At 44.3% G+C, this 13,096-nt stretch overlaps 1 protein-coding gene across 2 annotated transcripts in view; it reads left to right on the top strand.

The window, feature by feature from the left end:
- The first annotated feature begins 434 nt into the window (after positions 1-434).
- Positions 435-13,096, top strand: part of TRIM67 (tripartite motif containing 67) — a 53,384-nt gene continuing 40,722 nt past the window's right edge. For both annotated transcript variants that reach the window (XM_026008683.2, XM_026008682.2), the window contains exon 1: positions 435-1,588. In XM_026008683.2, the coding sequence (XP_025864468.1) occupies positions 545-1,588 (1,044 nt within the window). In that variant the 5' untranslated portion in view covers positions 435-544. The remainder of the gene's footprint in view (positions 1,589-13,096) is intronic.

The raw sequence follows: 13,096 nt of genomic DNA, 5'->3' as shown, positions 1-13,096 counted from the left end.
CGCTGTCCGCCGCCTCGTGGTGCTGAACCCAGTCCCGCGGCCCAGCGGCCCTGCTCGCTCTCCTCCTCACCTCCTGGTCGCTCCGATTGGGGCGGGGCAGGGGCAACAGGGAGCCACGAGCAGCTGCCCCCTGGGGCCGACGGGTGGAAGCGGGACCGCTAAGAAACGGCAGCGCGGCCGCTGGTCCTGATGTGCCGCGGAGACGCGCACTGCAGCCGGCGGCGGCGCTAGTGCTGATTCATCACCTAGAGCGCCTCGCAGGCCACCGCGAGGGCAGCTGCTGGCTCCGGACTCCGGCCGCAGGTGGAGGAGCCTCGCGGGCAGGAGGTGAGGACCCCCTGCCTTCTCTTGCCCCCGGTGGTCCCAGGGCGGTGGCCCCAGGATAGGAGAGGGGCGTGCCCCCGGGGCTGCGAAGTGGGCATGCCTGTGTAATGCCCTCGCTTGCAGTCTCTCTGGTGCTAACGAGGCTCGGTCCCTCCGCCTGTCTCTGGAGCTTGGGCCGTTCCACCTCCCCCCCTGAGCAGCTCGGTCTGCCGGTGCAGCGATGGAGGAGGAGCTGAAGTGCCCCGTGTGCGGCTCCCTGTTTCGGGAGCCCATCATCTTGCCCTGTTCCCACAACGTTTGTCTTCCTTGCGCTCGTACGATCGCCGTTCAGACACCGGACGGCGAGCAACACCTGCCCCAGCCGCTCCTGCACTCCCGCGGCTCCGGGCTACCGGCGGCCGCCGCCGCAGCGCCTCCTCTGGACCAAGACCCGGCGGCTGGCCCGGCCTGCAGCGGCGGGAGCGGGGGCGCAGCTGGCGGCCTGGGCGGCGGTGCGGGAGGTGGCGGGGACCACGCGGACAAGCTGAGCTTGTACAGTGAGACCGACAGCGGTTACGGGTCCTACACCCCGAGCCTCAAGTCTCCCAACGGGGTTCGCGTGCTGCCCATGGTGCCCGCACCGCCTGGCTCCTCGGCCGCCGCGGCCCGCGGAGCCGCCTGCTCCTCGCTGTCCTCGTCCTCCTCAAGCTCCATCACGTGCCCGCAGTGCCACCGCAGCGCGTCCCTGGACCACCGAGGCCTGCGCGGCTTCCAGCGCAACCGGCTGCTCGAGGCCATCGTGCAAAGGTACCAGCAGGGCCGCGGGGCCGTGCATGGGGCGTCCGCAGCCGCGGCAGTGGCCATCTGCCAGTTGTGCGACCGCACCCCGCCTGAGCCGGCCGCCACGCTATGCGAGCAATGCGACGTGCTCTACTGTGCTGCCTGCCAGCTCAAATGCCATCCATCCCGGGGACCCTTCGCTAAGCACCGCCTGGTGCAGCCGCCGCCGCCGCCCGCGCCCGCCGAGGCAGCCTCAGCATCCCCAGGCGCGGCCCAGGGCGCCCCCAGCGGAGGCGGTGGCTGCAAGAGCCCGGGGGGCGCAGGGGCGGGAGCTGCTGGGGGCGGCGCTGCCCGCAAGTTCCCTACGTGCCCGGAACACGAAATGGAGAACTACAGCATGTACTGCGTGAGCTGCCGAACCCCGGTGTGCTATCTGTGCCTGGAGGAGGGCCGTCACGGCAAGCACGAGGTGAAGCAGCTGGGAGCCATGTGGAAACAGCACAAGGTGAGCGCAGGCTGGGCAGGGCGCAGGGACACAGGTGCAGAGAAGCGGGCGCGACAAGGGCCCCCGGCCTCCTCCCCGGAGAGGTGGCAGAAGGCAGGAATTCCTTCCTTCCTTCCTTCCTTCCTTCCTTCCTTCCTTCCTTCCTTCCTTCCTTCGACAGACGCTGAAATGAATCCAGGGACTCTGAAGTGGGTGTTGGGCATGAGAAGATGACTTACTCGGTCCCCTTTCCCCTGAGATTGGATGATTTTACACAAAGGGCACCCAGAATGCAGAAGCAGGGCCTTTTCACTCCCAAAGTTGTCTAATAAATTACCCTGAGGGCTTTGCAGGATTTATGGCATCCGGGGCCCCCTTCCTCCCTAGAAAAAAAAAATTTTAAGTGCAAGTGTTCCCACCCACCTGCAAAAAAGTGTCTGATCCCTCCCCGCACTTGGTTCATCTTCCCTGAAGATAGGAAGGTTCTATCCTAGCACTCAGTGAAAGGACACACTACTTCCTACAGAGCAGAACTCGCCTCTGCTTTCAGAGCAGATATGCCTACACTCTCAAGGAGTCTCCAGCACTTTCTACCTCCAGAATGCCTCCCAGCCTAGAGGGAAGATATCATTCCTCATGGGCCTTATTTAAGAGTTTGGGTGTGTGGCCTTTTAGGAAGGGAGCATCATTCCCTGAGAGATTTTCTCTTGCTGAGACGCTGCCACTCCTGGCAGTGGGAGTGTGGTGGCCCTGCAGATCAAGCCATACTTTTCTCTGCAGGCTGCCGAAAGCCTCCTTCCCCTGTGACTTGCCTGGGACTGGCACCTCCCAAGTGAAAATGGAACAGCCTCTAAGTGCCAACTCATGGTTGTCAATGTGTCCTCAGTACCTGACACTGGGAGGGAGAATCCTCAAAATGAGGTCACATCCTTTTTCAGGATCCCTGGGCAAGAGTGGAGTAAGTTCTTCTCATGAACATTCACCTTAATTTTCTATCCAAAGGCCAAGCCATGCAACCGGACTTGCTGGCACCTGAGGTCAGTGATTGTGGCCTGACCAAGTTAGAGTCCCTTATTCAATGACCCCAACTACATCAGCAAATTTGGACACTTATCATTCAATATCTTCTTTCTCATAAACTCTCACTCCACAAATAGACAGAAGGTCTCCAAATGGCCCAACAGGAGCTATGTATTCTGCTTGAGGAGGAAAGACATGGAAAAATAAGGAATTTGCCCTGGTTACATTGAATCATCCGACTGGAAATGGACAAAAAGGGTGGCATAGATGAGAGAAGGGACTAACCATTCCTATTATGGATTTGTTGTATTTAGTTACTGTATAATTTCATCTGCTACTATGTGTGTGCTATTATTGTAATTCAACATTTTCAAATCAGAAAATTAGAAAAGAAATGGGGGAAAACATTAGAAATCTACCTTGGAGTAGGAAATTTGCAGAAGAGACATCATTTCACAAATAAATCTTTTGCAAAGAAGCTGTGATCAGCACCAAGACAAGAAGCATAGGTTCACATTCAGATTTCACAAGCTGTTACTTTTTCACAGCCTAGAGGGCCAGAATTAATTCTAGGTGTTGCCACCTAAATCTTTAGATTTAGTGAAGAGTGGAAACCAGCATGATTTGAGATGAGTGTGCACTCTTAGAAGAGACTAAGACTCTTGCCAGGAAAAGTTAAGTTGGATAATGAACTATGATTTAAAGAACCAAGACTATGCAGGAAAAAATCATTGGTCATCCTTCCTTTCGTATCCAAAGCACCTTTAGAACATTTCTATCCCGGGATCCCTGGGTGGCACAGCGGTTTGGTTTGGCCCAGGGCGCAATCCTGGAGGCCCGGGATTGAGTCCCACATCGGGCTCCTGGTGCATGGAGCCTGCTTCTCCCTCTGCCTGTGTCTCTGCCTCTCTCTCTCTCTCTCTCTCTCTCTGTGACTATCATAAATTAAAAAAAAAAAAAAAGTTTCTATCCCCAACCAACAATGGAAAGTTTTGAGGAAATATGGAAAGCACATGTGATATTTGCTCAACAGAGTGGGAAAGTTATCTGTGGGAAATAGGACAATGGAGAATCTAGTGTCTCGATTTTATACGTAATGCCACAGCTTCAGGAAACTAAGGCATCATCCCAAATCCAGAAGGAATGATGTGAGATACTTTTCAAGAATGAATAGAAGTTCTCCTGTTACCTTTCAGCAGGTGCTATTTTTCTACAGAAAGGACAATTGAGTGCTTACTATGAGCAGCCCAACCAGGGGCTAGGGAGCACTGCTGGAGGTGTTTGGTCTGAATTTGTGGGCAGATGTCTAGACATCCACTGTGAGGCTGGCTGGTTTTTTTTTGTTTGTTTGTTTGTTTGTTTGTTTGTTTGTTTGAGGGTGGCTAGTTTTGAAAGAGAAACTGGAACACTCAATTTCACACTCCCACCAGGGCAGTTTAAGCTCTTCCATAAAACTTAAAGTTTCCATTGTTGTTGCCATTCAAAAATCCCAGCAGCCATGACAAAGCCTTGTGGTACTACCAGAACTAGATTTGGGACAGAAACATTTCCCTAACACTCCTGTGACTGCAGAAGCCTTCATTAAAGCCCTGCTCTAATTCTTCCCAAGTGTGGCTGGAGCTTGCCATCTAATTACTGATTCTTTAGCAAAGAGACATCAATGTGACACTGAAATCTATTTTAAAACAAGATTATCACCTTTTGAAAACAGTGTAAAACCTTTAGGTTTGGGCCAAACACATTTTTACGTATTTAATTTCTTATTGAAGTATAACTGACATATGATATTCTGTTAGCTTCATATGTACAACATAGTGATTCAACAATTATATACATTGTGAACTGACCTGTGACCGCAGTACATCTAATTACCATCTACCCCCATACAAAGTTAATACAATACTATTGACTGTTTTCCCGTGTGCTGTACATTATATCCCTATGACTTAGTTATTTTACAACAGAAGGTTTGTATCTCTCGATCCCCTTTACACACCCCCAAGCCCCTTGCCCTCTGGCAACCACCCCTCTGTTCTTTATATGTATGAGTCTGGGATTTCCTTTGTTTATTTGTTTGTTTTGTTTTTTAGATTCCACTTATAAGTGAAATCATGTGGTATTTGTCTTTCTCTGTCTGACTTATTTCACTTAGCATAATACCCTCAGCTCCATCCATGTTGTCACAAGTGGCAAGAGCCCATTCTTTTTCATGGCTGAGTAATATTCCTCTGTGTGTGTGTGTGTGTGTGTGTGCACGTGCGTGTGTGTGTACCACATCTTTATCCATTCATCTATTGATGAACACTTAGGTTGTTTCCATATGTTAGTTATTGTAACACATTTTTATATTATTCTTTTGGAAAGGGATTAATCATTTCAAAGAACTTCTGATGTGAAGAAATAATGTGTTGTAAAAGATAGAACACAGAAGGACAGCTTTTGTCTTTTTGCCTATTGATTATGGAATTCCAATTTTCCTGAAGCCAGAGGAAAAGGATCATTGTGAGCTATATCTCTTCCCTAGAATGACATGTCACAGAATGTGAATCCGTTTGTCCATAACCCTTGCTGGGTGCAAATGCTCAACCCTGAATTAAAACGGTTAGAAATTGATTCCTGAACTAGGTTTAAAATGCTGGATAAATCCTTTTTTAGAAATCTTTGGAAAACTCTGGAAGATTAGAGAGTATTAAAACAAAACTCTCATTGATACCCTAGGATTACTGTTCTTAATGAGTCATCACTTCACAAGAGCAAAGGAGGTGATGCAGCCTAGAAATCTCAGGGAAAAGAGGGCTTCAGATTACTCTCATGTCTTGAAGTTCTGCCAAAGGGCACTTGGCTTCTCAGCACTTTATTCCTATCTTGTTTTAGAAAAACAATAAGGAAAGGCTTTTAGCCTTTAAAGCCTCAGAAGAAAGACTCCTCCATTAAAAGAAATAACATATAAATAAGAAAGGCAGAACCTGTAATCAAATCATAGCTGAACTATGATCTCAAGTACACTTACTTGAATATTGGTAGTAGTTTATAGCACAGGTAATAAATGCTTGTTAAGAATTAGAATTACATGGGATGCCTGTGTGGCTCAGCGGTTAAGCATCTGCCTTCAGTTCAGGGCATGATCCTGGAGTCACAGGATCGAGTCCCACATTGGGCTCCCTGCATGGTGCCTGCTTCTCCCTCTGCCTCTGTCTCTGTGTCTCTCATGAATACATAAATAAAATCTTTTAAAAAAAGAATTAGAATTACAAATGTAGAATTGTAAAAATTAAATATCTCCATATTCTAATTTGGAGAGGAAAAAAATCTCTAATGTTTTAGGGTTTCCTTGTAGAATTCTATCATACGTTTATTTTGTGTTTTTTTCTTTAATAATACAATATAAATATTTTTCTGTCAGTTAATGTATGTCATTTGTGATGACTGCATGCCATTCTTTCATATGAATTTAATATTTTATTTGATTAACACCTCAGTGCTGGATTTTAGGTTGTTTTGAGTCTTTTGTTGTTACAGACATCTTTCTAGTTAAATCAATGCCTATACTCTTTTTTTTTAAAGATTCTAAAAATTTATTTATTCATGAGAGACACAGAGAGAAAGAAAGGCAGAGACACAGGCAGAGGCTCTGAGCAGGGAGCCCTACGTGGGACACAATCGTGGGTCGCCAGGATCAGGCCCTGGGCTGAAGGTGGCGCTAAACTGCTGAGCCACCCGGGCTGCCCCTCAATGCCTATACTCTTATTATTTCCTTAGGTTAAATTTCTAAATATGGAGATGCTATGTGAAAAGATATTTGGCCTTAAGATATTTGTTTAATGTTGCCAAATTGCCTTTCATAAAGTTTATGCCTATTTTCTTCCAAAAGAAAAATTATGTAAATAATAAAATATTCGTGTAGACAGGACCATGGGGGATGAAAATAAGGTGGATTATCTTGTTTCTAGTAATTACTGTTTGCTATTTTCATTACGTTATTGTTAGAGCTGTTTTTTTTAGAGCTGTTTTTAAAAAAAGAATTACAAGTATCTGGATTTTTATATTTTTAACTACTAGTTGGCAATCTGCCCTCCCTCAAAAATTGGTTTGATCTGAGCAGCTATTGCCCAAGTACCCCTCTTTATTTGAAGGGCTGTGAAAAGACTGGCCTTCAGGGCCCACGTAAGGCATTTTAATGTGGGGTTGGATGGGGGGCAAGAGCGTTCAGTAGAGAGTAGTAACTGGTAAGATGTCTCCCTTTGGGGAGATCTGAGTTCTACTACTCTATGGCTGATTGCTGTGCACTAGCTGCTGACCCAGGGCTACTAAATGGAAATGCAGCAGGGTCTTCAGAGCATGTGGCATGGAAATATGCATAATCTGAGTGAAAGCCTGGATTTTTGAGAATCTTTTACCAACTCTGAAGTCCTCAGAAGTGAAGTATCTAGACTGGCTTCTGTTCCATCTGCCCCAGATTGTCAAAGAACCAATGGCTAATCTGCTCAGACTTCTGGAAACATGATTCTGCTCTGATAACTAGAGTTTACCACATCCTCTCAAACTACCCTCTATGTTAACATCACCTTGCCTTCAAAGCTGGCTGGATGATAGCCCTGCCCCATGCTTGGATTTAATTCCAAGCAAGTCAGTAATTCCGGAACAGTTATTAGAAAGAACCCTTATGTTAACCACTTTTGAAATATATGCCTTCCTCAGCACTCCAAACATTCGGAAAACAGAAAGTGGATTTCAGAGAAGAAGACAAAAATCCATAAACTTGAACCGCTTTTACCTTCTTTTTGAAGATTGTTTATAGAGACAGAAGGGTTTAGAATTTAGAAAGAACTTAAAGAATGAGAAAGGACATTACTAGGGATAAATATATTTTACACTATATGCTGTTGTGTCATTTCAAGGTTGAGGTATTGTATTTTCAGCCTCTAGAGGGAGATCTTTTATGTGGATGGATATTCATGTTGATGGGACTTGAGCTGTGGATGTCAATAATGTGGACTGTTCTAGAGGGAAGCTTATATCTTCATCTCTGAGACAGACTAAGGAAAGGGTTGACAAACTCTCACCCACCATCTGTTTTTGTAAATAAAGTTTTACTAGAACAGAGCCATGCTCATTTGTTTACAATATTGCCCATGGCTGCATTTGGCTACAGTGGCTATTGGAAGAGTTGAGTAGCTTCAGCAAAGATCTGCGGACTGCAAAGCTGAAGATATTTACCATTTGGTCCTCTGTAGAAAAATAGTGTGCTGACCTCTAGACCAGGACCTGTGATTACAGTGTGGTTGGCTGAGCCGCAGCAGCAGCCAGGAGCTTGTTGGAAATGTAGAATCTTGAGACCTGCTATAGTCTTACTGAATCAGGATTTCCATGTTAGTGAGATCCCATGTTGATTTGTATGTACTTCAAAATTTGAGAAACCCTGGTGGGATGATTTTTGGGGCCCAAGGCTTTGGGCCTGTTGTTCTAACTCTGTAAGAAGTGTAACAAGATGTGTAAGCCATCTGAGAAATGGGGTGGCCCTTCAAGCCTGAAGCTAATACTCAATAAGTAGACTCTAGGGAGTCTGAGCAGATTGAACCAGAGAATCTTACTTAATTACCCTGACACTAAACAGAATCTTTGGGTTCAGCAAATTCTGTGTGTTGGGAGACAATACAGTGTTCAAAAACCACGTGGTCCAGAGAAGCAAGAATCTCTGAGGGATGAAGGTGTGTGCAAAGCTGTCTGGGCCCTTCTGGGCTCCAGCGTGGGCATCTCAGGAGAAGGAAATGCTAGACAAATGCTCTTTGCTGATTTCCTGGGGTTGAAGAGAAACAGATTTACTGTTTATATCTCTGGATTTCCTTTATATTTGCTACTTAGTTGTTCTATAAAGAGAGTGCTTTGTCCACTCTTATCCAGTTTTGAAGGGCCTGCCTAGGGAGTGGTGGAGGTTAGAAGTATCAAAACCATGGAGCCGAAAGGAGCAAGGGAGAATGCAGATGACATTGTAAGGGAAGGAGGAGGGTGTGAATTCACTCCTCCCTGCTTGGAATTTCCTCTTGCAAAGCAAAAACTGTGGATTTAAAAATTTTAATTCTAGAATAGGCTGTTTCCAACAGATATCATCAATTTCAACCTCCTCATTTTGTAGATGAGGAACTTGAGGCACAGGGGTTTGCTATAGTTGCACAGCAAGTTGTGAAATGATTCTGGTAAAAGATGATCCTTTTAAGTTCTTCATTGTACATTTTGATTAACTATATAAATGTGATAGAATGCTGTGTATGTATCTGAACAAAAACGGGTGTATATAGCATCATCTAATTAATCTAAAGTAATTATGAATGGAAGAAATATTCTAAAAGGTAGGGACAGAGATGGGGACACAATTCCTCTTTCATTTAACTGCAATGGAGCAGCAGAAAATGGAAGTAAGTGGGTGAGGAGGAGTCAAAACGTCCTGTTTAGAAGAAGTAGCATGAAAGAGTTTGAGGTCTGGAAGGAATATAACAGATCATGCAGCACTGCCTCTTCATTTTCCAAGCAGCTATAGAGGGGTTAAGTGGTTTGGAGGAGAGAGAGGGTAGGGAATGGTCCAGAAGGAACAGAGACAGGTGAGGTGGGGCTGGTGAGCTCAAGAGTATGGAAGAGGTCTAAATGACATAGACAGGAACATTAGCACTTGCCAGAAGGCTGGGCCTTGGTCACATGTCATTTGAAAAATCTGTTCAGACAGTAGATAATTTTTAAAAATGAGGTCAATGGGCAGCCCGGGTGGCTCAGCGGTTTAGCCTGGGGTGTGATTCTGGAGACCCGGGATCAAGTCCCACGTTGGGCTCCCTGCATTGAGTCTGCTTCTCCCTCTGCCTGTGTCTCTGCCTCTCTCTCTCTCTCTCTCTCTCTCTCTCTCTCTATTTCCCCTCTGTGTATTCTCATGAATAAATAAATAAAATCTTAAAAAAATAAAAAATAAAATAAAAATGAGGTCAAGGTTGCATTATGAAAGTGGGTAAATATTTTTACAAATATTGTCCAATCTCTTGATCCTTGGTAACAATTTGATTCTGGGTGGTAGTAATAAACCAGGAAACCAATAAAATATGAATAATCAGAAATGAGAGGCCTCTTAAAGTGTGTGGCTTATCATCACTTAACAAATTATGTGTTACCTACCGTATGGCTAGCTTTCCCTATCAGCTGAGTGGTATCCCCATGTAACTAAAAGTAATCTCTAGTATATGGATAACTAAAAAGCAGAGGGTGCATTTTGAACATTAATCTTTTTTTCGGAGCTTATACTTCTAATGGGTATTTATTCTTCGGTTCAACTAATTACTTATTCAATCAACAAGTAAATCTTGAATATCTATATCATACCAGGTACCATTCTAAACATTTAGGCCACAGAAGGATGTGTGTTCTCTTCCCACAGAACATAAACATAAAGAGAAAGAAGATCAACAAGTACACAAATAAATAAATATTTTCTGATATTGGATGATTTCTTAGTGGATATTATATAATTTCTGATATCCACTAGGATGGAAGTAAAATAATGTGATAAAAAAAGACTTGGGGGACTTCCTTGTGGGGAAGGTTGAAAAAGCAAGACTTGAAAACTGGGTAAGAAGTGGCCAGCCCTGCCCAGTTCTGAAGGCAGCATGTTTTATAGGGAAAACAAGAACCAAGAACCAGAGGTGGAAGATGCCCAGTGTGTTTGGGACAGAAATGGGCCCCTGTGTTTGGAGTGTAATAAAAAAAGATGAATAAGTAGTAAGAGCAGAGAGATAGGCAGGGTGCAGAGGAGTCAGGGCCTGACCCCAGATAAGTGCAGTAGGAGACAGCCAGAGGCCTTTAAGCTGAGGAGTCATTTTTTTAAAAATCATTCTAATTGCTGTTTACAGCAAGAGTAGAGGGTCAGAGCGGAGGCAGTGAGACCAACTGGAGACTATTGGAGTAGTTTGGGCTGTAAAGATGGGGACTTGAATTAGGAGAGATGTAGCAATAATGGAGAGAAGTTTATATGTTCATATCCTGCCTGGGATTCTTTGAGCTTCTTAGATTTGTGGTTTGATGTATTTTATTATTTTTGGAAAATTCTCTTATTTATTTCTTTAGATAATTCATTTCTCAATCTCTCTCTCTCTCTTATCCTTCTGGAATTCCAATTATATATATATGTTAGATTGTTTGATATTGTCCTACAGTTCTTAGATGCTCTATTCTTTTTTCTTTAATCATTCCTCTTGTCTCTTTGTGTTACAGTTTCAATAATTTATATTGGCTACTCTTCAGGCTCACTGATTTTTTCCTAGGCTGTGTCATGTCAACTGATTAACCCTTTCTGGATTTCCTCTGCATTTTCATAGTGGTCCTGCCCCTTTTCCAGCAGTAGGAAGTTTCAAATAGCCTGGCCCAATGACTGTTTTCTGCATTTCCCTACCCCCCCCCCCCCCCCAGAAAGATATGGTTTTTCTCTTTTCTTTTTCTTCAGCCACATGGGTCTTCTCCTTGCTCAGAGTGATGGGACAGAAGGATAGTGTTGTTGCTTGTCCCTAGTGGTTTAGGATTTTGTTGTGGAAGGGAGAAGGGTCCTCATGGGGCTTTGTACTTCCCTGCAGTGACAGTCCCATTCCTCTTGCAAGCCAACTTCTGGGGTGCAAATGTTTCCCTCTTTTAATCTAGGAGTCACTTTAGATTGTGTAACTAATCAGGTTTCACTTTTCTCTTCAGCTGCTAGAATGCTTAGAGCCAAATATTTGGTGCATACATAGTAGATTTAATTATGTTACAGATTCCAAGACTTATTTCTGGCTTCATTTAATGTCCCCACCCTTCCATTTCTCTCTTTTAAGTTATGCACTATTGAATTCCACAGACCCTTGCAAACTGCCTTAAATACCTTTTGAAATAAATTAATAAAGTAGCAAATAGTGGCCTGCTTGAATAAAACCAAAAGAACAAGAAACCTCTGGAAAATCTCATTAAGATAATACCCTACTTCTGAACAGTGTTTAGTCACTGTTAAAGAAATGCTGCTTGAAAACATTCAGCTCAAGGAACAGGGACCTTCCCAGTCACTGGGACATGTGACTGTTCCCTTTCAGTCCCATATAATAAAGAGACTCCAAAATAACTGTACCTGCTCTAGACAATAGGATCATTCACCCTATTTCACATCTTTCATGGGAATATCACCACATACCATCAGCTTGTTTGGAAGGTGTGGTTATTACCTCTCAAATTGGTTACCTTTACAAGTATTTGCAGCTTATCACTGATGAATGTTTGTCTTCCTCACAGAGGGACAAGTCAGGGCACATTAGAGGCAAGAAAATCCTGCTGGGGGTGATGGTGTCAGGAAATGTGAGAGGTTTGAGATTTTAGCCTATGTACAGGCTATCAAATTCACTTACCACAATTTCATGGATGCAGGCAGAAGACATGAGACTCCCACATCAGAAATGAAGAACAATTTACCACTCAAAGCAACCGCAGTAGTCAGAGTATCAGCATTTTTGTGCCAGTTTCCTGATCCCCCACTCACACCAGGTGGTATGAAGAGGGCCAGATGCCACCTGCACACGTAGTAGGTCATATCACAGGAGAGGAACTTCAAACTTAGGGAGCCCAAATCCATTATAATGGGTGATTAGTATGGGACACTTTGCTCCAGAAAGAGACGCATCTCTAGCTTCCAAGATTGTTGCCTATACAAACATTCTTGGAAAGATTGTCCAAAAAAAGAGCAATCTCGTTGGTCAGACTTATAGGAACGAGGGACCCATAGAAAATTATCTTCCAAAAAGAAAAGAAAATTATCTTCCAACAGGATTAAATCAAAATTGAAATTATTTCTTCAGTGATTTCTGCTTCATGTACATCATAGGAAGTTACACAGGGCCCCCTGGTTGCCAAAGCTGCTTCTTTCAGTTTGAGTCTACAGGCCTCAGAGCCATCTGGGTAAAAGAGGCAGGATTCATGGTATCATCTGTCATATTTCTTGCTCCTCTGGAGTTTGCTGGGTGTCATGAGGATAGTGGTAGTGGTTATGGTGATGATAATTCTGGTATCTCTGGTATCTCATAAAGTATGAGTTAAAGCTGCTCAGTTATGGTACCTTCATTCCTGAGTCTATTTGCATTTCCTCTAGCACCTGAAGGACAAACATCAGCTCATAGCTCTTTGTATTATCCAAGCAAAACATTCCATTGGATAAGCATTTGTTGGGCATCTACCATAATTCACAGGCTGTGCTGGAGACTGTGGATACATATAAAACAGGCTACAGGAGAGCTCGCAGACAACTGGATGAGAGGAATCATTTTATAACCAACCTAATATACATGGAACTAATGTTAAAAAGTGGAATGAAGAAAGAATGGAATGAGTGCCATATTTGAAATGTGAATGGAACAGTGAGGGAAGAGAGAGGAGAAGGCAGTTAATTCTGCCTAGAGTTTCAGAAGGGGAAAATAATAGTGAGGGGAGATTGAAGAGAGGATGATGTTTGAACTGATGTCATGA

Source organism: Vulpes vulpes, chromosome 4 (genome assembly GCF_048418805.1).
Source record: "Vulpes vulpes isolate BD-2025 chromosome 4, VulVul3, whole genome shotgun sequence".
NCBI lineage: Eukaryota > Metazoa > Chordata > Mammalia > Carnivora > Canidae > Vulpes > Vulpes vulpes.
Note: the sequence above shows the minus strand (reverse complement) of the source record. Positions and strands in the feature narration are given on the sequence as shown.